Raw genomic sequence first — 26821 nt, forward strand, 5'->3', positions numbered from 1 at the left:
TACTGATGCCTCTCATAATGAGTCCCTTGGGCACTACTGATGCCTCTCATGATGAGTCCCCTGGACACTACTGATGCCTCCCATTATGAGTCCCCTGGACACTACTGATGCCTCTCATAATAAGTCCCTCGGTCACTACTGATGCCTCTCATAATGAGTCCCCTGGACACTACTGATGCCTCTCATTATGAGTCCTCTGGACACTACTGATGCCTCTCATAATGAGTCCCCTGGACACTACTGATGCCTCTCCTAATGAGTCCCCTGGTCACTACTGATGCCTCTCATTATGAGTCCCCTGGTCACTACTGATGCCTCTCATAATGAGTCCCTGGTCACTACTGATGTCTCTCGAAGTGAGTCCCGTGGTCGCTACTAATGTCTCTTGTATTGTGGTCCTTAGTCACGTTTTGGTGTTTATCATAGTCAGTCTTCTGATCATTACTGGTGCTTCTCATAGTGATATCCCTGGTCATCACTGGTGCTCATTATATTAAGGTCCCTGGTCACTACCAGTGCTTCTTAGAGTGAGGTTCCTGGTCACGACTGGTGCTTCTCATAGTGAGGTCCCTGGTCACTACTGGTGCTTCTCATAGTAAGGTCCCTGGTCACTACTGGTGCTTCTCATAGTGAGGTCCCTGGTCACTACTGGTGCTTCTCATAGTGAGGTCCCTGGTCACTACTGGTGCTTCTCATAGTGAGGTCCCTGGTCACTACTGGTGCTTCTCATAGTGAGGTCCCTGGTCACTACTGGTGCTTCTCATAGTGATGTCCCTGGTCACTACTGGTGCTTCTCATAGTGAGGTCCCTGGTCACGACTGGTGCTTCTCATAGTGAGGTCCCTGGTCACGACTGGTGCTTCTCATAGTAAGGTCCCTGGTCACTACTGGTGCTTCTCATAGTGAGGTCCCTGGTCACTACTGGTGCTTCTCATAGTGAGGTCCCTGGTCACTACTGGTGCTTCTCATAGTGAGGTCCCTGGTCACTACTGGTGCTTCTCATAGTGAGGTCCCTGGTCACTACTGGTGCTTCTCATAGTGAGGTCCCTGGTCACTACTGGTGCTTCTCATCGTGAGGTCTGTGGTTACTAATAGTGCTTCTAACGATTCATACTATATCGACAGACTTCAAAATAATTCGCGGTTGTTTCTAAATGAAAATTGACTTTTGCTAATTTCTTTATATTTACATAAAGTGTTCTCATTTCAAGTTTTCTTATGTTTACATCTGATCCGAATGTGATGTATGACTTTTCAATCTTCTTTGCATAATCTTTATTTCTTTTTAACCTGGGAACAAGAAACGATCGGGAAGGGAATGTTTTGTGCACGTGCCTTTTGAGATAACGTTGATATCACCCGATGTGGTTAATGAAAATATCGATTCGAAACTCTCCTGTTGGTCAATACCCACGACACTGGATGATGTAGACGATCCAGTAAAGCATATGCTCAAAAATTCTACCAATACGAGTCACTGGACGCATGCAAGTGGCATAGCAGAAGAAACATAGGCGTTGGAAAGTGTGTTATGGAGAAGTGTCTCTGACTACAATCTCCCGCAGTGGAAAGATGAAATGTTACCCGGCGACACCAGCTGATCTCTACACAGATCTCGCGTGAACGAACAAAGGATGTATACATGGAGACAGAAAAACATAATCAGATTCGACTGATGCAATGACGGTTTCTGTAATCAAGTAGTCAGAGTCTGACGGCCAAATTACAGTTGCAGAGGTAGTGCCTCCCACCGTCTTGGCAGAACAGGCTTCGGAGCGCTGGTGAAACAGAAACTGCTCAAGGCAAACCGTCGAGATGAAGTTGACTGCCGTCAACATCCGCTTGCCTGACACAGATCGTCAAGTCACAAGCAACATAAAGCACAGAGTAGATGACTGCTGCAACCGTGAGATCTTCCGGTACCTAGCCAGGAGGGACGAACCAAGGTCATTCCACAATATCATGGTCAGAGAATTGCCTGTAATTCCTGGCAATTTCTACCTCTGCTCCCACGCTACTTTATCAATTACTAGCATCACTGACATAACACAAACAACACTTGCAACCAAGAGTGGCAACACCTGATCCGCTGCCACCAGGAGCAGCAACACCAGCATTAGTAGCACCGGCATCAGTATAATCACCGCCACCAGAGCCAATAGGAGGAAGGCAGGTGTTAACGGTACTACCCACCAACAGCACCTACATCACCAGCAACATCAGCAACATCAGCAACATCAAGAGTAACATCAACATCAGCATCAGTGTCATCATCAAGAACATCAGCAACAACAATACTATCATCATCGAGAACATCAGCAACAACATCACTATCATCATCGAGAACATCAGCAACAACAACACTATCATCATCAAGAACATCAGCAACAACAACACTATCACCATCGAGAACATCAGCAAGAACAACACTATCATCATCGAGAACATCAGCAACAACAACACTATCACCATCGAGAACATCAGCAAGAACAACACTATCATCATCAAGAACATCAGCAACAACAACACTATCACCATCGAGAACATCAGCAAGAACAACACTGTCATCATCGAGAACATCAGCAAGAACAACACTGTCATCATCGAGAACGTCAAGAACGTCAGCAACATCATAAATACCCAGACAGATACCCTGATAACCAGCATCACTAGCAACAACCCAGCAGCAGCATTATCAAAAGTAATATCGTCACCGGACACTCGACCATCACCAGCAGCCCCAGCACCAGCAGCCCTCGCACCAGCAGCCCCAGCACCAGCAGCCCTCGCACCAGCAGCCCAGCACCAGCAGCCCTCGCACCAGCAGCCCCAGCACCAGCAGCCCTCGCACCAGCAGCCCCAGCACCAACAGCCCCAGCACCAGCAGCCCCAGCACCAACAGCCCCAGCACCAGCAGCCCCAGCACCAGCAGCCCCAGCACCAGCAGCCCCAGCACCAACAGCCCCAGCACCAGCAGCCCCAGCACCAGCAGCCCCAGCACCAACAGCCCCAGCACCAGCAGCCCCAGCACCAGTAGCCCCAGCACCAGCAGCCTTAACACTAGACACCAGCAGCTCCAGATCCAGCACCAACAACTCCAGTAGCAGTAGCTTCACGACCACCAGCCCCAGAAGCTCTGGCACCAGCAGCCCCAGCAGCAGCTTAAGTTCCATCAGTTGTAACACCAGCATTTCCAGCACTGCCAACCTCAGGAGTTCCAGTACCATCAGCACCAGTAGCTCCAGCAACTCTAACACCATCAGTTCAAGCACTAGCAGCTCCATCACCAACAGCACCATCAGCTTCAGCACTCCAGCACCAGCAGCACCAGGAACAGGAGCTTCAGCAGCTGCAGCACCAGCAACAGGAGCACTAGCAGCACCAGCTCCAGCACTTCCCGCACCAACAGTACTAGCAATAGGAGCTCCAACAGCACCAGCACAAGCATCATGAGTTCCAGGAGCTCCAGCTCTTGCAACAGCAACACCAGCAAAAAGAGCAGCTCCAGCAACTCCGCCATCAGCAGCACCAGAAACTCCAGCAACTCCAGCATCAGCAGCTGCAGCATCAGCAGCTCCAGCACCAACAGCATCAGCAACTCTATCAGCAACAGCTGCAGCACCAGGAGCTTCAGCACCAAGAGCCCTAAGATCAGCGGCTTCACCGCCAACACTTGCAGCACCAGCAGCTCCAGGAGACCAAGCAACAGCAGCTCCAGTACCATCAGCTTCAGCACTAGTAACTCAAACAGCTCCAGCACCAACAGCACCAAGTTCGGCATCAACACCACTCTCATCATCAGCACAGGTAGCAAGAACAGCACCAGTAGCGGGAATATCAGCGGCGTCATCAAGAACACAGGGACCAGAGGCAACGACCTACCAGCCACGGTGATTACTTGGGCTTACGCAGTTATTGTCAACTCCATAGACTCTCAGCAGTTCAGTCATATGATCATGATAATCACCCACTGGGTCCTCAGCTTTCCGGAGTTTATCAACGGTGTGTTTACGAGAAACGCAAGATGTCTGTGGCTTTTAGCATCGTGGACCTCACCATGACGTTCACAACCTAGTCATCCACAACATGAACATCCAGCAAAGCCATTAACCTTGGGCTACGTTGGTGATTCATTCAACGGCTCCAAGATGTATTCAGTGAGCGTTGTCTCTGGCTGTACGCATCCGTGAAGTCGTCGCCGTCTTCCAGTCACCCACCTGTGATATTTTTCATTGCACAAAGATGGGATCTCTGTGTTCCCTCACCCTTATCATTAATGTCCTTAAGTGACGCCCTGCCCTGTGGAAATACACTGACGAATCCTAGCAATACATCTCATGACCACATCGTCCGTCACAGTACCTTTCGTTAACATCCACATCATCAAAAAATAAACCAAGATTTTGGTCATGCACATCAACCTCACCTCGACTAATGTTCCAGATCCAAATGCTTCACTTGACAGCAAGCCAATCCTGGCTACACACTCGCTTCTCTCTGTGCCATTTTACGAAACAATCCAACTTAAAATGTGTGGAGAGGTAACATAATCATTAAGTTCTTCAACTATTGTCTCAACGTCCGTCGTCGACCTAAGACACTTGAACTCCTTGTATCTGTTTCCAATATCACTTTATACAACTCTTGAAGCCCCTAAACCCAATGATGCCTACATTGTTTGGACTTTTTCTTTATCCACTCCCTGTTTGGCCATCCTCCTTATCCACTTCCTCCTTGGTAATCCTACTTATCCACTCCCTGCCCGGTAATCCTCCTTATTCACTTTCTGCTGGTCTTGCACGTTATGATTTTCCACCATATCCGCTTCCCTCACTCACGGTTCTTCCTCCTCATCCACTACACAGGTAGGACTACAAAGTGTGCAGAGTAATGCATGAAAGATAATCTGATACAGAAGCAGCACCAGCGGTACAACAACAGCAGCAACAGCAGTGGTACAATAACAACAGCAGCACCAGCGGTACAAACAACAGCAGCAACAGCAGTGGTATAATAACAACAACAGCACCAGCGGTACAAACAACAGCAGCAACACCAGTGGTACAATAACAACAGCAGCACCAGCGGTACAAACAACAGCAGCAACACCAGTGGTGCAATAACAACAGTAGCACCAGCGGTACAAACAACAGCAGCAACACCAGTGGTACAATAACAACAGCAGCACCAGCGGTACAAACAACAGCAGCAACACCAGTGGTACAATAACAACAGCAGCACCAGCGGTACAAACAACAGCAGCAACACCAGTGGTGCAATAACAACAGTAGCACCAGCGGTACAAACAACAGCAGCAACACCAGTGGTACAATAACAACATCAGCACCAGCGGTGCAAACAACAGCAGCAACACCAGTGGTACAAACAACAGCAGCAACACCAGCGGTACAAACAACAGCAGCAACAGCGGTACAAACAACAGCAGCAACACCAGTGTTACAAACAACAGCAGCAACACCAGTGGTACAACAAAAGCTGCAGCACCAGCGGTACAAAAAACAGCAGCAGCACCAGTGGTACAAACAACAGCAGCAACACCAGTGGTACAAACAACAGCAGCAACAGCGGTACAAACAACAGCAGCAACACCAGTGGTACAAACAACAGCAGCAACACCAGCGGTACAACAACAGCGGCACCAGCGGTACAAACAACAGCAGCAACAGCGGTACAAACAACAGCAGCAACACCAGTGGTACAAACAACAGCAGCAACACCAGTGGTACAACAAAAGCTGCAGCACCAGCGGTACAAACAACAACAGCAGCACCATTGGTACAAACAACAGCAGCAACACCAGTGGTACAAACAACAGCAGCAACACCAGTGGTACAACAACAGCAGCAACACCAGTGGTACAATAACAACAGCAGCAGCACCAGTGGTACAACAAAAGCTGCAGCACTAGCGGTACAAACAACAACAGCAGCACCAGCGGTACAAACAACAGCAGCAACACCAGTGGTACAATAGCAACAGCAGCAACAGCGGTACAACAACAGCAGCTCCAGTGGTACAAACAACAGCAGCAACACCAGTGGTACAACAAAAGCTGCAGCACCAGCGGTACAAACAACAACAGCAGCACCAGCGGTACAAACAACAGCAGCAGCACCAGTGGTACAAACAACAGCAGCAACAGCGGTACGAACAACAGCAGCAACACCAGTGGTACAAACAACAGCAGCAACACCAGTGGTACAACAAAAGCTGCAGCACTAGCGGTACAAACAACAGCAGCAACACCAGTGGTACAACAAAAGCTGCAACACCAGCGGTACAAACAACCGCAGCAATACCAGCGGTACAACAACAGCAGCAACACCAGTGGTACAACAACAGCAGCACCACCAGTGGTACAAACAACAGCAACAGCACTAGTAGTACAACAACAGCAGCACCACCAGTGATACAACAATAGCAGCAACACCAGTGGTACAACAACAGCAGCAGCACCAGTGGTACAACAACAGTAGAAGCACCAGCGGTACAACAACAGCAGCAGCACCAGTGGTACAACAGCAGCACCACCAGTGGTACAACAACAGCAGCAGCACCAGTGGTACAACAACAGCAGCACCACCAGTGGTACAACAACAGCAGCAGCACCAGTGGTACAACAGCAGCACCTCCAGTGGTACAACAACAGCAGCAGCACCAGTGGTACAATAACGGCAACACCACCAGTGGTACAAACAACAGCAGCAGCACCAGTGGTACAACAACAGCAGCACCACCAGTGGTACAACAACAGCAGCAGCACCAGTGGTACAATAACGGCAACACCACCAGTGGTACAAACAACAGCAGCAGCACCAGTGGTACAACAACAGCAGCAGCACCAGTGGTACAACAACAGCAGCAGCACCAGTGGTACAACAACAGCAGCACCTCCAGTGGTACAACAACAGCAGCAGCACCAGTGGTACAATAACGGCAACACCACCAGTGGTACAAACAACAGCAGCAGCACCAGTGGTACAACAACAGCAGCAGCACCAGTGGTACAACAACAGCAGCAGCACCAGTGGTACAACAACAGCAGCACCTCCAGTGGTACAACAACAGCAGCAGCACCAGTGGTACAATAACGGCAACACCACCAGTGGTACAAACAACAGCAGCAGCACCAGTGGTACAACAACAGCAGCACCTCCAGTGGTACAACAACAGCAGCAGCACCAGTGGTACAATAACGGCAACACCACCAGTGGTACAAACAACAGCAGCAGCACCAGTGGTACAACAACAGCAGCAGCACCAGTGGTACAACAACAGCAGCAGCACCAGTGGTACAACAACAGCAGCACCTCCAGTGGTACAACAACAGCAGCAGCACCAGTGGTACAATAACGGCAACACCACCAGTGGTACAAACAACAGCAGCAGCACCAGTGGTACAACAACAGCAGCAGCACCAGTGGTACAACAACAGTAGAAGCACCAGCGGTACAACAACAGCAGCACCTCCAGTGGTACAACAACAGCAGCAGCACCAGTGGTACAATAACGGCAACACCACCAGTGGTACAAACAACAGCAGCAGCACCAGTGGTACAACAACAGCAGCAGCACCAGTGGTACAACAACAGCAGCAGCACCAGTGGTACAACAACAGCAGCACCTCCAGTGGTACAACAACAGCAGCAGCACCAGTGGTACAACAACAGCAGCAGCACCAGTGGTACAATAACGGCAACACCACCAGTGGTACAAACAACAGCAGCAGCACCAGTGGTACAACAACAGCAGCACCACCAGTGGTACAACAACAGTAGAAGCACCAGCGGTACAACAACAGCAGCACCTCCAGTGGTACAACAACAGCAGCAGCACCAGTGGTACAATAACGGCAACACCACCAGTGGTACAAACAACAGCAGCAGCACCAGTGGTACAACAACAGCAGCAGCACCAGTGGTACAACAACAGCAGCAGCACCAGTGGTACAACAACAGCAGCACCTCCAATGGTACAACAACAGCAGCAGCACCAGTGGTACAATAACGGCAACACCACCAGTGGTACAAACAACAGCAGCAGCACCAGTGGTACAACAACAGCAGCACCACCAGCGGTACAACAACAGTAGAAGCACCAGCGGTACAACAACAGCAGCACCTCCAGTGGTACAACAACAGCAGCACCAGTGGTACAACAACAGTAGAAGCACCAGCGGTACAACAACAGCAGCAGCACCAGTGGTACAAGAACAGCAGCAACACCAACAACAGGAGTGTTAACAGCACTAGCACCAATAGCAGGAACGTTAGCAGCACTGACACCAAAAGAAGGAGCGTTAACAACGCCAGCAACAACAGCAGGAATGCTAACAGCCCCAGCACCAACAGCAGGAATGTTAACAACGCCAGCAACAACAACAGGAATGTTAACAGCCCCAGCAGCAACAGCAGGAGCGGTAACAGCCCCAGCACCAACAGCAGGAATGTTAACAACGCCAGCAACAACAGCAGGAATGTTAACAGCCCCAGCACCAACAGCAGGAGCGGTAACAGCCCCAGCACCAACAGCAGGAACTGACACCCGTAATATTACCATCAACAGCACCAGCGCCAACACCATCACCATGCTCACCACTGCTGGCACACACGCACCAACATCAGCTATACGAGGATCACAACCACCATCACCGTCAGCGTCAATAGCGGCAGCGGAGCCTGCACCCTCAGCATCATTACCACTGTTAACATCACCGTCAGGAGCATCCGCAACAGGAATTCACTAGTAGCACCACAGGAGCATCACTGTAATCAGAGTCAACGACACCATCATGAACACCATCGTCCTCACACTCTCCATCATCCAGAGCACCAGCATGATGCTCGCCATCACCAGCAACTTGCATTACAGGCACCACTTTGAATGTAAGTCATAAGTGTGGTCTCTTTATGATACCACCTGGTTTGTATTGCCTGCCATCATCAACTGTAACGGTTCGTGTCTTGGCCACCTCCCAACGGTTGCTAGGTATTGACTGGCTGAGTTCACTTTCCATTGTGAGTTGAGTTCCAGTAAACATACTTAATTTTAAGATCAGATTAACATTCGCTGTGAAAATAAAACTGACTGTCATAAGATAGGGGTAGCAGATATGGTGTTTGTAATGGTGACATTACTGGAAATAGTTACAGTGGGATTAGCAGCGTAGGTGATCGCAAAATGATAAGCTTTTGTAGCAACAACATCTGTTTGAGAGAGAGACAGTGGTGGGAAGTACGCATAGGTCCTAGCGGTGTGCGGAAGTACCTAACAGTTGTAGTGCAGGAATGTCAGAGTTAGCGAGGATGAATGAGCAAGAGTAGCAAGGTCGGTAGTGCTGAGTGTAAAGATAATGATAAAGATTTAGTGTTAGTTGCGGCAATGATAAGTGGTGGTGAGATAAGTAATGGCAGATGTACCTGTGCCGTTGTCATAATAATACAAACGACAGGAATACATTTGAATACCACAAGCCACGGCGACAGCTGGTATATAGAGACAATAGGCTCAAGAATATAATGTCTTCGAAAGTTACGTAAGGAGGATGCGAGTATTGTGTCATTCCTTCCTAATGTTACGAGAAGGCCGCAGGGTCTTGTAGTCTCTGGGATTGTGACCATCATCCCCTATTGTGATGTTGATCGACCGCTGGGTCTTTTTCTTATCATCTACCTCAAATGGCAATTCTATCTTCTTTTTTCGCCTTAGCGAGGTAGCGTCAGATACATGACTAAACCGCTGTGGAAAATTCCTCATTCATATCCTTCTCTTGCTAATAATAAGTACAATGATACAGGAGGGAAGGAGTTCCGGTTCTAACATTACTGTGAGATGAACCAATCACTTTAAATCAAGCCAGGGAAAACATAAGAAAAATACAAAAAGTACGCGGGTGTGTGAGGTGTATAGTTATACTATGTCCATTGTTGTACTCAGGATATAAAACTTCAGGTTAGAAAACCTTCGAAGTAAAAATCCGCAAAACGTTCCCTTAAAATCTGTCCTGGGAAGTCAAGCAAGACTTGAGGAAAGCTGGGAAATTCCTCTGGCTCGGTCGGGTTAACGGGACTTACCCAAAGCACTGGACGAGCTTTGCACTTTTTGCATTCAAATTCGTGTTGGTAAACACACTCTGTTGACTCTGTACTTTCATGTACCGTTATGCCAAACACATCAAGCATATTTTCCTCTTTTTTGTCATCTTGTTAACCCTTGTAAACCCCCTGATTTTCTAGTGTCTCTACCCGACCATGCCAGAGCCCGTGTTGTGCTCCTACATCGGTACTTGAGGAAGTCCAGTAAGACTTACGTTGCATTGCGTTTCGTTTACAGCTAAACCTTTTCGCACAAGCTCTACTGAAGGCCATCCATCAACGTGCGAACAATGAAGAATCTAATGAGCTCCCCAGTTTCACGGCATTCAGGGACGTGTGGACGCATTTATCAATGCCTTACATCCTCGATAAAATTTTTCCCTGCTTCTAACAAACTTGCCTCCCGCACCATATACTCTTAATACCTTCCACAGAGCATCTCTATCAACTCTATCATATGCCTTCTCCAGATCCATAAATGCTATATACAAATCCATTTGCTTTTCTAAGTATTTCTCACATACATTCTTCAAAGCAAACACCTGATCCACACATTCTCTACCACTTCTGAACCCACACTGCTCTTCCCCAATCTGATGCTCTGTAAATGCTTTCACCCTCTCAATGAATACCCTCCCATATAATTTCCCAGGAATACTCAACAAACGTATACCTAGGTAATTTGAACACTCACCTTTATCCTCTTTGCTTATGTACAATGGCACTATTCATGCATTCTGCCAAGAATCACCGGGATGATTCTTGGTGCATATGCACCTGGACATGAGAAGAAATATCATGAGAGGCAAGTGTTTTGGGAGCAGCTGAGTGAGTATGTTGGTATTTTTGATGCACGAGACCAGGTTATAGTGATGGGTGATTTGAATGCAAAGGTGAGTAATGTGGCAATTGAGGGAATAATTGGTGTACATGGGGTGTTCAGAGTTGTAAATGGAAATGGTGAAGAGGTTGTAAATTTATACGCTGAAAAAGAGCTGGTGATTGGGAAAACCTGGTTTAAAAAGAGAAATATACATAAGTACACGTATGTAAGTAGGAGAGATGGCCAGAAAATGTTATTGGATTACGTGTTAATTGATAGGCGAGTGAAAGAGAGACTTTTGGATGTTAATGTGCTGAGCGGTGCAACTGGAGGGCTGTCTGATCATTATCTTGTGAAGGCGAAAGTGAAGATTTGTAGAGGTTTTCAGAAAAGAAGAGAGAATGTTGGGGTGAAGAGAGTGGTGAGAGTAAGTGAGCTTGGGAAGGAGACTTGTCTGAGAAAGTACCAGGAGAGAATGAGTACAGAATGGAAAAAGGTGAAAACAAAGGACATAAGGGGAATGGAGGAGGAATGGGATGTATTTAGGGAAGCAGTGATGGCTTGCTCAAAAGATGCTTGTGGCATGAGAAGCGTGGGAGGTGGGCAAATTAGAAAGGGTAGTGAGTGGTGAGATGAAGAAGTAAGATTATTAGTGAAAGAGAAGAGAGAGGCATTTGTACGATTTTTGCAGAATAATAATGCAAATGACTGGGAGATGTATAAAAGAAAGAGGCAGGAGGTCAAGAGAAAGATGCAAGAGGTGAAAAAGAGGGCAAATGAGAGTTGGGGTGAGAGTATCATTAAATTTTGGGAAGAATAAATAGATGTTTTGGAAGGAGGTAAATAAAGTGCGTAAGAAAAGGGAATCAATGGGAACTTCAGTGAAGGGGGCTAATGGGGAGGTGCTAACAAGTAGTGGTGATGTGAGAAGGAGATGGAGTGACTATTTTGAAGGTTTGTTGAATGTGTTTGATTGTACAAAGGGAAAGGGGATAAAAGTGAGTGCTCAAATTATAAAGGTATAAGTTTGTTGAGTATTCCTGGGAAATTATATGGGAGGGTATTGATTGAGAGGGTGATGGCATGTACAGAGCATCAGATTAGGGAAGAGCAGTGTGGTTTCAGAAGTGGTAGAGGATGTGTGGATCAGGTGTTTGCTTTGAAGAATGTATGTGAGAAATACTTAGAAAAGCAAATGGATTTGTATATAGCATTTATGGATCTGGAGAAGGCATATGATAGAGTTGACAGAGATCCTCTGTGGAAGGTTTTAAGAATATATGGTGTGGGAGGCAAGTTGTTAGAAGCAGTGAAAAGTTTTTATCGAGGGTGTAAGGCATGTGTACTTGTAGGAAGAGAGGAAAGTGATTGGTTCTCAGTGAATGTGGGTTTGCGGCAGGGGTGTGTGATGTCTCCATGGTTGTTTAATTTGTGTAAGGATGGGGTTTTTAGGGAGGTGAATGCAAGAAATTTGGAAAGAGGGCAAGTATGGTGGTGACTGAGTTCGGTAAAATGTGTGAAAGAAGAAAGCTGAGAGTAAATGTGAATAAGAGCAAGGTTATAAGATACAGTAGGGTTGAGGGACAAGTCAATTTGGAGGTAAGTTTGAATGGAGAAAAACTTGAGGTAGTGAAGTGTTTTAGATGTCTGGGATTGGATCTGGCAGTGGATGGAACCATGGAAGCGGAAGTGAATTATAGGATGGGGGAGGGGGAAAAAGTTCTGGGAGCGTTGAAGAATGTGTGGAAGTCGAGAACATTATCTCGGAAAGCAAAAATGGGTATGTTTGAAGGAATAGTGGTTCCAACAAAGTTATATGGTTACGGGGCGTGGGCTATAGATAGAGTTGTGCGGAGGAGGGTGAATGTGCTGGAAATGAGATGTTTGAGGACAATATGTGGTGTGAGGTGGATTGATCGAATAAGTGATAATAGGGTAAGAGAGATGTGTGGTAATAAAAAGAGTGTGGTTGAGAGAACAGAAGAGGGTGTTTTGAAATGGTTTGGTCACATGGAGAGAATGAGTGAGGAAAGATTGACCATGAGGATATATATGTCAGAGGCAGAGATGGAGGGAACGAAGAGAAGTGGGAGACCAAATTGGAGGTGGAAAGATGGAGTGAAAAAGATTTTGAGTGATCAGGGCCTGAACATGCAAGAGGGTGAAAGGCGTGCAAGGAATAGAGTGAATTGGAACGATGTGGTATACCGGGGTCGACGTGCTGTCAATGGATTGAACCAGAGCATGTGAAACGTGTGGGATAAACCATGGAAACTTTTGTGGGGCCTGGATGGGGAAAGGGAGCTGTGGTTTCGGTGCATTATACAGGACAGCTAGAGACTGAGTGTGAACGAATGTGGCCTTTGTTGTCTTTTCCTAGCGCTACCTCGCGCAAATGCTGGGGGAGGGGGTTTTTCATTTCATGTGTTGCAGGATATATATACATATATATATTTTGCTTTGTCGCTGTCTCCCGCGTTAGCGAGTTTGCGCAAAGAAACAGACGAAAGAATGGCCCAACCCCCCCACATACACATGTATATACATACACGTCCACACACGCAAATATACATACCTATACATCTCAATGCATACATATATATACACACACACAGTCATATATATATATGTGCACATGTACATAATTCATACTGTCTGCCTTTATTTATTCCTATCGCCACCTCGCCACACATGGAATAACAAGCCCCTCCCCCCCTCATGTGTGCGAGGTAGCGCTAGGAAAAGACAACAAAGGCCGCATTCGTTCACACTCAGTCTCTAGCTCTCATGTAATAATGTACCGAAACCACAGCTCCCTTTTCACATCCAGGCCCCACAGAACTTTCCATGGTTTTCCCCAGACGCTTCACATGCCCTGGTTCAATCCATTGACAGCACGTCGACCCCGGTATGCCACATTGTTCCAATTCACTCTATTCCTTGAACGCCTTTCGCCCTCCTGCATGTTCAGGCCCCGATCATTCAAATCTTTTTCACTCCGTCTTTCCACCTCCAATTTGGTCTCCCACTTCTCGTTCCCTCCACCTTTGACACATAAATCCTCATGGTCAATCTTTCCTCATTCATTCTCTCCATGTGACCAAACCATTTCAAAACACCCTCTTCTGCTCTCTCATCCACACTCTTTTTTCATTTTCCACACATCTCTCTTACCCTTATATTACTTACTCGATCAAACCACATCACACTACATATTTCCCTCAAACATCTCATTTCCAGCACATCCACCCTCCTCCGTACAACTCTATCCATAGCCCACGCTTCGCAGCCATACAACATTGTTGGAACCACTATTCCTTCAAACATATCCATTTTTGCTTCCGAGATAATGTTCCCGACTGCCAAACATTCTTCAGGGCTCTCAGAATTTTCGCCCCTTCCCCTACCATATGATTCACTTCTGCTTACATGGCTCCATCCGCTGCCAGATCCACTCCAAGATATCTAAAACACTTTACGTCCTCCAGTTTTTCTCCATTCAAACTTACCTCCCAATTGACTTGACCCTCTACCCTACTATACCTAATAACCTTGCTCTTCTTCACATTTACTCTTAACTTTCTTCTTTCACACACTTTACCAAACTCAGTCACCAGCTTCTGCAGTTTCTCACATGAATCAGCCACCAGCGCTGTATCATCAGCGAACAACAACTGACTCACTTCCCAAGCTCTCTCATCCAGAACAGACTGAATACTAGCCCCTCTTTCCAAAACTTTTGCATTCACCTCCCTAACAACCCCATCCATAAACAAATAAAACAAACATGGAGACATCACACACCCCTGCCGCAAACCTACATTCACTGAGAACCAATCACTCTCCTCTCTCCCTACACGTACACATGCCTTACATCCTCGATAGAAACTTTTCACTACTTCTAACAACTTGCCTCCCACACCATATATTCTTAATACCTTCCACAGATCATTTCTATCAACTCTATCATATGCCTTCTCCAGATCCATAAATGCTACATACAAATCCATTTGCTTTTCTAAGTATTTCTCACATATATTCTTCAAAGCAAACACCTGATCCACACATCCTCTACCACTTCTGAAACCACACTGCTCTTCCCCAATCTGCTGCTCTGTACATGCCTTCACCCTCTCAATCAATACCCTCCCATATAATTTCCCAGGAATACTCATCAAACTTATACCTCGTTAATTTGAGCACTCACTCTTATCCCCTATGTCTTTGTACAATGGCACTATACAAGGATTTCGCCAATCCTCAGGCACCTCACCATGAATCATACATACATTAAATAAACCTACCAACTAGTCAACAATACAGTCACCGCCTTTTTTAATAAATTCCATTGCAATACCATCCAAACCTGCTGCCTTGCCGGCTTTTATCATCGGCAAAGCTTTTACTACCTCTTCTCTGTTTACCAAATCATTTTCCCTAACCCTTTCACTTTGCACACCACCTCGACCAAAACACCCTATATATGCCACTCTATCATCAAACACATTCAACAAACCTTCAAAATACTTACTCCATCTCCTTCTCACATCACCACTACTTGTTATCACCTCCCCATTAGCCCCCTTCACTGAAGTTCCCATTTGCCCCCTTGTCTTACGCACTTTATTTACCTCCTTTCAAAACATATTTCTATTTTCCCTAAAATTTAATGATACTCTCTCACCCCAAGTCTCATTTGCCCTTTTTTTTCACCTCTTGCACCTTTCTCTTGACCTCCTGCCTCTTTCTTTGATACATCTCCCACTCATTTGCATTTTTTCCCTGCAAAAATCGTCCAAATGCATCTCCATTCTCCTTCACTAATAATCTTACTTCTTCGTCCCACCACTCACTAGCCTTTCTTCTTCTCATGCCACAAGCATCTTTTGCGCAAGCCATCACTACTTCCCTAAATACATCCCATTCTTCCCCACTCCCCTTACCTCCTTTGTTCTCACCTTTTTCCATTCTGTACTCAGTCTTTCCTTGGTACTTCGTCACACAAATCTCCTTCCCAAGCTCACTTACTCTCACCACTCTCTTCACCCCATCATTCTCTCTTCTTTTCTGAAAACCCCTACAAATCTTCACCTTCGCCTCCACAAGATAATGATTAGACGTCCCTTCAGTTGCACCTCTCAGCACATTAACATCACAAAGTCTCTATTGCGCGCACCTATCAATTAACATGTAATCCAATAACGCTCTCTGGCCATCTTTCCTACTTTCATACGTATACTTATGTATATCTCGCTTTTTAAACCAGGTATTCCCAATCACCAGTCCTTTTTCAGCACAAAAATCTACATGCTCTTCACCATTTCCATTTACAACACTGAACACCCCATGTATACCAATTATTCCATAAACTGCCACATTACTCACCTTTGCATTCAAATCACCATTCACTATAACCCGGTCTTGTGCATCAAAACCACTAACACACTTATTCAGCTGCTCCCAAAACACTTGCCTTTCATGATCTTTCTTCTCATGCCCAGGTGCATATGCACCAATAATCACCATCTCTCTCCATCAACTTTCAGTTTTACCCATATCAATCTAAAATTTAATTTCTTACACTATACCATATACTCCCACAACTCCTGCTTCAGCAGTAGTGCTATTCCTTCCCTTGCTCTTGTCCTCTCACTAACCCCTAACTTTACTCCCAAGACATTCCCAAACCACTCTTCCCCTTTACCCTTGAGCTTCGTTTCACTCAGAGCCAAAACATCCAGGTTCCTTTCCTCAAACATACTACTTATCTCTCCTTTTTTCTCATCTTGGTTACATCCACAAACATTTAGACACCCCAATCTGAGCCTTCGAGGAGGATGAGCACTCCCCGTGTGACTCCTTCTTCCGTTTCCCCTTTTTAGAAAGGTTAGATACAAGGAGGGGAGGGTGTCTGGCCCCCTGCTCCCGTCCCCTTTAGTCGCCTTCTACGAAACGTGAGGAATGCGTTGGAAGTATTCTTTCTCCCCTATCCCCAGGGATAGGGGAGAAAGAATAATCCCATATATATGTTGTTCGCTGATGATACAGCGCTGGTGGCGGATTCATGTGAGAAACTGCAGAAGCTGGTGACGGAGTTTGGTAAAGTGTGTGGAAGAAGAAAGTTAAGAGTAAATGTGAATAAGAGCAAGGTTATTAGGTACAGTAGGGTTGAGGGTCAAGTCAATTGGGAGGTGAGTTTGAATGGAGAAAAGCTGGAGGAAGTGAAGTGTTTTAGATATCTGGGAGTGGATCTGTCAGCGGATGGAACCATGGAAGCGGAAGTGGATCATAGGGTGGGGGAGGGGGCGAAAATTTTGGGAGCCTTGAAAAATGTGTGGAAGTCGAGAACATTATCCCGGAAAGCAAAAATGGGTATGTTTGAAGGAATAGTAGTTCCAACAATGTTGTATGGTTGCGAGGCGTGGGCTATGGATAGAGTTGTGCGCAGGAGGATGGATGTGCTGGAAATGAGATGTTTGAGGACAATGTGTGGTGTGAGGTGGTTTGATCGAGTAAGTAACGTAAGGGTAAGAGAGATGTGTGGAAATAAAAAGAGCGTGGTTGAGAGAGCAGAAGAGGGTGTTTTGAAATGGTTTGGGCACATGGAGAGAATGAGTGAGGAAAGATTGACCAAGAGGATATATGTGTCGGAGGTGGAGGGAACGAGGAGAAGAGGGAGACCAAATTGGAGGTGGAAAGATGGAGTGAAAAGGATTTTGTGTGATCGGGGCCTGAACATGCAGGAGGGTGAAAGGAGGGCAAGGAATAGAGTGAATTGGAGCGATGTGGTATACAGGGGTTGACGTGCTGTCAGTGGATTGAATCAAGGCATGTGAAGCGTCCGGGGTAAACCATGGAAAGCTGTGTAGGTATGTATATTTGCGTGTGTGGACGTGTGTATGTACATGTGTATGGGGAGGGTTGGGCCATTTCTTTCGTCTGTTTCCTTGCGCTACCTCGCAAACGCGGGAGACAGCGACAAAGTATAAAAAAAAAAAAAAAAAAAAAAAATATATATACATATATGTCCTGCATGTTCAGGCCTCGATCACACAAAATCTTTTTCACTCCATCTTTCCACCTCCAATTTGGTCTCCCTCTTCTCCTCGTTCCCTCTACCTCCGCCACATATATCCTCTTGGTCAATCTTTCCTCACTCATTCTCTCCATGTGCCCAGACCATTTCAAAACACCCTCTTCTGCTCTCTCAACCACGCTCTTTTTATTTCCACACATCTCTCTTACCCTTACGTTACTTACTCGATCAAACCACGTCACACCACACATTGTCCTCAAACATCTCATTTCCAGCATATCCATCCTCCTTCGCACAACTCTATCCATAGCCCACGCCTCGCAACCATACAACATTGTTGGAACCACTATTCCTTCAAACATACCCATTTTTGCTTTCCGAGATAATGTTCTCGACTTCCACACATTCTTCAAGGCTCCCAGAATTTTCGCCCCCTCCCCCATCCTATGATCCACTTCCGCTTCCATGGTTCCATCCGCTGCCAGATCCACTCCCAGATATCTAAAACACTTCACTTCCTCCAGTTTTTCTCCATTCAAACTCACCTCCCAATTGACTTGACCCTCAACCCTACTGTACCTAATAACCTTGCTCTTATTCTCATTTACTCTTAACTTTCTTCTTTCACACACTTTACCAAACTCAGTCACCAGCTTCTGCAGTTTCTCACATGAATCAGCCACCAGCGATGCATCATCAGCGAACAACAACTGACTCACTTCCCAAGCTCTCTCATCCCCAAAAGACTTCATACTTGCCCCTCTTTCCAAAACTCTTGCATTCACCTCCCTCACAACCCCATCCATAAACAAATTAAACAACCATGGAGATATCACACACCCCTGCCGCAAACCTACATTCACTGAGAACCAATCACTTTCCTCTCTTCCTACACTTACACATGCCTTACATCATCGATAAAAACTTTTCACTGCTTCTAAGAAATTGCCTCCCACACCATATATTCTTAATACCTTCCACAGAGCATCTCGATCAACTCTATCATATGCCTTCTCCAGATCCATAAATGCTACATACAAATCCATTTGCTTTTCTAAGTATTTCTCACATACATTCTTCAAAGCAAACACCTGATCCACACATCCTCTACCACTTCTGAAACCACACTGCTCTTCCCCAATGTGATGCTCTGTACATGCCTTCACCCTCTCAATCAATATCCTCCCATATAATTTACCAGGAATACTCAACAAACTTATACCTCTGTAATTTGAGCACTCACTCTTATCCCCTTTGCCTTTGTACAATGGCACTATGCACGCATTCCGCCAATCCTCAGGCACCTCACCATGAGTCATACATACATTAAATAACCTTACCAACCAGTCAACAATACAGTCACCCCTTTTTTAAGAAATTCCACTGCAATACCATCCAAACCTGCTGCCTTGCCGGCTTTCATCTTCCGCAAAGCTTTTACTGTATATATATATATATATATATATATATATATATATATATATATATATATATATATATATATATATTTTTTTTTTTTTTTTTTCAAACTACTCGACATTTCCCATGTTAGCGAGGTAGCGTTAAGAACAGAGGACTGGGCCATTGAGGGAATATCTTCACCTGGCCCCCTTCTCTGTTCCTTCTTTTGGAAAATTAAAAAAAATTGAGGGTGGAGGATTTCCAGACCCCCGCTCCCTCCCCTTTTAGTCGCCTTTTACGACACGCAGGGAATACGTGGGAAGTATTCTTTCTCCCCTATCCCCAGGGATAATATATTCGCTATATATATATATATATATATATATATATATATATATATATATATATATATATATATATATATATATATTTTTTTTTTTTTTCTTTTTTTTTTTTTTTTTTTTTTTTTGCTTTGTCGCTGTCTCCCGCGTTTGCGAGGTAGCGCAAGGAAACAGACGAAAGAAATGGCCCAACCCACCCCCGTACACATGTATATACATAGGTCCACACGCGCAAATATACATACCTACACAGCTTTCCATGGTTTACCCCAGACGCTTCACATGCCCTGATTCAATCCACTGACAGCACGTCAACCCCGGTATACCACTTCGCTCCAATTCACTCTATTCCTTGCCCTCCTTTCACCCTCCTGCATGTTCAGGCCCCGATCACACAAAATCTTTTTCACTCCATCCTTCCACCTCCAATCTGGTCTCCCTCTTCTCCTCGTTCCCTCCACCTCCGACACATATATCCTCTTGGTCAATCTTTCCTCACTCATTCTCTCCATGTGCCCAAACCATTTCAAAACACCTTCTTCAGCTCTCTCAACCACGCTCTTTTTATTTCCACACATCTCTCTTACCCTTACGTTACTTACTCGATCAAACCACCTCACACCACACATTGTCCTCAAACATCTCATTTCCAGCACATCCATCCTCCTGCGCACCACTCTATCCATAGCCCACGCCTCGCAACCATACAACATTGTTGGAACCACTATTCCTTCAAACATACCCATTTTTGCTTTCCGAGATAATGTCCTCGACTTCCACACATTCTTCAAGGCTCCCAGAATTTTCGCCCCCTCCCCCATCCTATGATCCAGTTCCGCTTCCATGGTTCCATCCGCTGCCAGATCCACTCCCAGATATCTAAAACACTTTACTTCCTCTAGTTTTTCTCCATTCAAACTCAGCTCCCAATTGACTTGACCCTCTACCCTACTGTACCTAATAACCTTGTCCTTATTCACATTTACTCTTAACTTTCTTCTTTCACACACTTTACCATACTCAGTCACCAGCTTCTGCAGTTTCTCACATGAATCAGCCACCAGCGCTGTATCATCAGCGAACAACAACTGACTCACTTCCCAAGCTCTCTCATCCCCAACAGACTTCATACTTGCCCCTCTTTCCAAAACTCTTGCATTCACCTCCCTAACAACCCCATCCATAAACAAATTAAACAACCATGGAGACATCACACACCCCTGCCGCAAACCTACATTCACTGAGAACCTATCACTTTCCTCTCTTCCTACACGTACACAAGCCTTACATCCTCGATAAAAACTTTTCACTGCTTCTAACAACTTGCCTCCCACACCATATATTCTTAATACCTTCCACAGAGCATCTCTATCAACTCTATCATATGCCTTCTCCAGATCCATAAATGCTACATACAAATACATACAAATACATACAAATGCTACATACAAATCTCACATCACCACTACTTGTTATCACCTCCCCATTTGCGCCCTTCACTGAAGTTCCCATTTGCTCTCTTGTCTTACGCACTTTATTTACCTCCTTCCAGAACATCTTTTTATTCTCCCTAAAATTTAATGATACTCTCTCACACCAACTCTCATTTGCCCTTTTTTTCACCTCTTGCACCTTTCTCTTGACCTCCTGTCTCTTTCTTTTATACGTCTCCCACTCAATATCATTTTGAAGGTTTGTTGAATGTGTTTCATGATAGAGTGGCAGATATAGGGTGTTTTGGTCGAGGTGGTGTGCAAAGTGCGAGGGTTAGGGAAAATGAGTTGGTAAAAAGAGAATAGGTAGTAAAAGCTTTGCGGAAGATGAAAGCCGGCAAGGCAGCAGGTTTGGATTGTATTGCAGTGGAATTTATTAAAAAAGGGGGTGACTATATTGTTGACTGGTTGGTAAGGTTATTTAATGTATGTATGACTCATGGTGAGGTGCCTGAGGATTGGCGGAATGCGTGCATAGTGCCATTGTACAAAGGCAAAGGGGATAAGAGTTAGTGCTCAAATTACAGAGGTATAAGTTTGTTGAGTATTCCTGGCAAATTATATGGGAGGGTATTGATTGAGAGGGTGAAGGCATGTACAGAGCATCAGATTGGGGAAGAGCAGTGTGGTTTCAGAAGTGGTAGAGGATGTGTGGATCAGGTGTTTGCTATGAAGAATGTATGTGAGAAATACTTAGAAAAGCAAATGGATTTGTATGTAGCATTTATGGATCTGGAGAAGGCATATCATAGAGTTGATAGAGATGCTCTGTGGAAGGTATTAAGAATATATGGTGTGGGAGGCAAGTTGTTAGAAGCAGGGAAAAGTTTTTATCGAGGATGTAAGGCATGTGTACGTGTAGGAAGAGAGGAAAGTGATTGGTTCTCAGTGAATGTAGGTTTGCGGCAGGGGTGTGTGATGTCTCCATGGTTGTTTAATTTGTTTATGGATGGGGTTGTTAGGGAGGTAAATGCAAGAGTCTTGGAAAGAGGGGCAAGTATGAAGTCTGTTGGGGATGAGAGAGCTTGGGAAGTGAGTCAGTTGTTGTTCGCTGATGATACAGCGCTGGTGGCGGATTCATGTGAGAAACTGCAGAAGCTGGTGACGGAGTTTGGTAAAGTGTGTGGAAGAAGAAAGTTAAGAGTAAATGTGAATAAGAGCAAGGTTATTAGGTACAGTAGGGTTGAGGGTCAAGTCAATTGGGAGGTGAGTTTGAATGGAGAAAAACTGGAGGAAGTGAAGTGTTTTAGATATCTGGGAGTGGATCTGTCAGCGGATGGAACCATGGAAGCGGAAGTGGATCATTGGGTGGGGGAGGGGGCGAAAATTTTGGGAGCCTTGAAAAATGTGTGGAAGTCGAGAACATTATCTCGGAAAGCAAAAATGGGTATGTTTGAAGGAATAGTGGTTCCAACAATGTTGTATGGTTGCGAGGCGTGGGCTATGGATAGAGTTGTGCGCAGGAGGATGGATGTGCTGGAAATGAGATGTTTGAGGACAATGTGTGGTGTGAGGTGGTTTGATCGAGTGAGTAACGTAAGGGTAAGAGAGATGTGTGGAAATAAAAAGAGCGTGGTTGAGAGAGCAGAAGAGGGTGTTTTGAAATGGTTTGGGCACATGGAGAGAATGAGTGAGGAAAGATTGACCAAGAGGATATATGTGTCGGAGGTGGAGGGAACGAGGAGAAGAGGGAGACCAAATTGGAGGTGGAAAGATGGAGTGAAAAGATTTTGTGTGATCGGGGCCTGAACATGCAGGAGGGTGAAAGGAGGGCAAGGAATAGAGTGAATTGGAGCGATGTGGTATACAGGGGTTGACGTGCTGTCAGTGGATTGAATCAAGGCATGTGAAGCGTCCTGGGGTAAACCATGGAAAGCTGTGTAGGTATGTATTTTGCGTGTGTGGACGTGTGTATGTACATGTGTATGGGGGGGGGGTTTGGGCCATTTCTTTCGTCTGTTTCCTTGCGCTACCTCGCAACCGCGGGAGGCGGCGACGAAGTATAAAAAAAAAAAAAAAAAAAAAAAAATATATATATAGATATATATATATATATATATATATATATATATATATATATATATATATATATATATATATATATATATATATATATATATATATATATATATATATATATATATATATATATATATATATATATATATATATATATATATATATATATATATATATATATATATATTAATAATCCTATCTCGAACCAGCCACCAAATTTATCGTCTAACTCCTTGGGATGCATAAACAGCTGGTTTGACTGAGGACTGATTGCAGGAACCAGGAACTGCACCTATGCGCTCGACCTTGTGCGGCCCCAGAATGCTTAATGGTTGGTAATGCTACTCGCTACACCACAGAGATTGTATGAGGATGAGACTTATTGCATTAGGTTAACACTTACTGTACTATGTTATGTTAACACTGTACCAGGTCAGGCTAACACTTACTGTACCAGGTCAGGTTACCACTTCTTGTACCAGGTCAGGTTAACACTTATTGTACCAGGTCAGGTTAACACTTATTGTATCAGGTCAGGTTAACACTTATTGTATCAGGTCAGGTTAACACTTACAGGTCCAGGTCAGGTTAACACTTACTGTAACAGGTCAGGTTAACACTTACCGTACCAGGTTAGCTTAACACTTATTGTGCCAGGTCAGGTTAACACTTCCTATACCAGGTCAGGTTAACACTTACTGTACCAGGTCAGGTTAACAATTATTGTACCAGATCAGGTTAACACTTAGGTACCAGGTCAGGTTAACACTTACTGTACTAGGACAGGTTAACACTTACTGTACCAGGTCAGGTTAACAGTTACTGTACCAGGTCCGGTTAACACTTACTGTACCAGATCAGGTTAACATTTAGGTACCAGACCAGGTCAACACTTACTGTACCAGGTCAGGTTAACACTTACTATACCAGGTCAGGTTAACACTTACTTTACCAGTACCGGTTAACACTTACTGTACCAGGTTAGGTTAACGCTTACTGTACCAGGTTAAGTTAACACTTACTGTACCAAGTTAACACTTGTTGTACCAGTTAGCTTAACACTTACTGTACCAGGTTAGGTTAACGCTTACTGTACCAGGTTAAGTTAACACTTACTGTACCAAGTTAACACTTGTTGTACCAGTTAGCTTAACACTTACTGTGCCAGGTTAGGTTAACACTTACTGGTCCAGGTCAGGTTAGCACCTACTGTACCAGGTCAGGTTAACAATTACTGTACCAGATCAGTTTAACACTTAGGTACCAGGTCAGGTTAACACTTACTGTACCAGGACAGGTTAACATTTACTGTACCAGGTCAGGTTAACACTTATTGTACCAGGACAGGTTAACACTTACTGTACCAGGTTAAGTTAACACTTACTGTACCAGGTCAGGTCAACACCTACTGTACCAGGTTAAGTTAACACTTATTGTGCCAGGTTAACAGGAACTGTGTTAGTCTGAAAGGTAATGTATTAATGTAGACTTTTTCCTTCGTTTTCACGGATACTGAATTATGTTAAGAGATGCTGTATCCGGTGCACTTTTACTGTATTAATTTCATAAAGTTGTGTTAAGCTGATATAAATCCATGTAATAGCATTGATGCCTACGAAGGGTGCGATCACGGTGGAGAAATCACTGCTATTATCTTTTTAACATGTAGAACATCGCAAAAGAAATACAAAATGTTCATGAAAAAGATCGACAATATAGCAAGTCACATCTTTTTTCTTACAAAATTCTTTAAATCCTTGAGATATGTTATACGTGAACAACACAAACTTGAACGTGGAGTGGAGCACTATAGGACTGAGTGTTAGCATCCTAAGGAATATCCGCGCCCCAAGGTCAACGCGTTAGGACCACCGCCACTTTCTGATACCTCCAACCCTGGATCAACTATTTTGCTATTCTTTTCATTCTCATGTTTGTGACGTACTTACGATATACAAGAACACCTGTACATAAAATGAAGGTGGAGCCTGAACTCAGGAGCTCCTCACGAGAATGACAGTACCTCCATAGCTGCGACTGTGGGACGAGGTGCGTCCTTGTTATATGACTGATGCAGCAACACTGGAAATGCCTGACAAAGCCAAGACCATCCAGCCGTACAACCAGCTGCCATGTATGACACGAATCACTACAGACTTTCACCTCCGCTGCCCGCACTTTAATGGTGCACGTAGAACATGTTGTACTGCAGACGTCTCTAACAATTACGAAGGAAATGAATTCCTAGCTACAATTTTTGTATTATTCAGATGAATATTGCAGAACTGTTAACGAGAGAGGCTGAACAGCACTCAGATATTATGCTCATGTTGTTGAAAGCTGCTTGTTGTTGTCAATTAGTATAGGTGACTGGGAGAACCAGATGTGAGTCTTCATAAAAACTACGAAATCTTTCACTCAAGGTGTTGGTGTGCCAGACGTCCCTCGTCGGCACAATCAGATGGGAAGCAATTAGCTACCTCTCCATCCTTACTACACCCTTCTTCCCATGAGTAATTCCACTCACATCTTTCAGCCACTTCAGACCCACCTCAACAACAATCACCCTTTGTTTTTATTTCATTCATTTTTGTCATCCAGCTTGCACTCCACACTCGACCTCCCACTTACATTAATCTCCATCGCACATTTCCATCTAGTCTACATCCATCACCAGACTCTTTATCCACTCACACTCAGTTCTACTTCTGTCATTTAATATGCACTGCGTCTGTCATCGAGCCCAAACCTACCAACAGATATATTTTACCACCACCCTAAACCCGTCGCTTTACCCAGAATCGTCATCTCATCACGAGAGTGAAGAACATTATCCCTCAACGTCCTAGCTTCTCTAAACCTGTTGGAACGAAGAGTTGTCGTGGTTTTACCAGGCCTCATAATTTGTTCTCTTCTGTTTTTTCTTGAAGTTTGCTTCTCCACTCTAATTTTCTGAAGTCCTCTACAAGAGTTACTGATAAGTGATAAGTCGATGTGGATCTACGTATCATCTGATTGTCTGGTCGTAAACTAATGATGATTAATGGTCAAGAGCAGAATGGTTAGACGTAACAAGTAGTGTGCCGTAGGAATTTGTCTTGGGCTTGGTTCTCTTTCTCACATATATCAATGATTTTGCTACTGAGCTGCACTACAACATTTTGATATTCGCAGACGATACTAAACTGGGAATTACATCTGCAACCTTAAACTAATAGGAACAAATTGATGCATTGCGGTTACAGGTGGCCAATGAATTTCTCTATTGATAAGAGCAAAATTTTGCATACCGGTCGTAAAAACGACAATGCAAGCCACAATATAAATCTGTTTAGCTAAGAGAAAAGTGATTGGGGAAAAAGTGATTGGGGAAAAAGACTTGGTATTTATAATCTCTGTAACGCAAAGCCAAGTAAGCAGTTCGAAGATCTGATAGTAAAGAGGGTGAATAAAATTTCGTGAATCTATATGCAAGGCTTTTAAAGTTAAGCCCAAGGAAATTCTTATTCTTCCTTGTACGTCTCTGGTGCATCCCCATCTTCAGTTTTGTTACCTTCCTTGGAAAAAAGGCATAGAATCGAGAGAGTACAGAGG

The 26821-nt window shown here is 44.8% G+C and overlaps 1 protein-coding gene across 1 annotated transcript in view; it reads right to left on the reverse strand.

Annotated features, from left to right (window-relative positions):
• Positions 1 to 25353, reverse strand: part of LOC139755474 (organic cation transporter protein-like) — a 166333-nt gene extending 140980 nt beyond the window's left edge. The window contains exon 1 of the mRNA XM_071673813.1: positions 25251 to 25353. Within this exon, the coding sequence (XP_071529914.1) occupies positions 25251 to 25256 (6 nt within the window). The 5' untranslated portion in view covers positions 25257 to 25353. The remainder of the gene's footprint in view (positions 1 to 25250) is intronic.
• Between the last annotated feature and the right edge of the window lie 1468 nt (positions 25354 to 26821).

Source organism: Panulirus ornatus, chromosome 19 (genome assembly GCF_036320965.1).
Source record: "Panulirus ornatus isolate Po-2019 chromosome 19, ASM3632096v1, whole genome shotgun sequence".
NCBI lineage: Eukaryota > Metazoa > Arthropoda > Malacostraca > Decapoda > Palinuridae > Panulirus > Panulirus ornatus.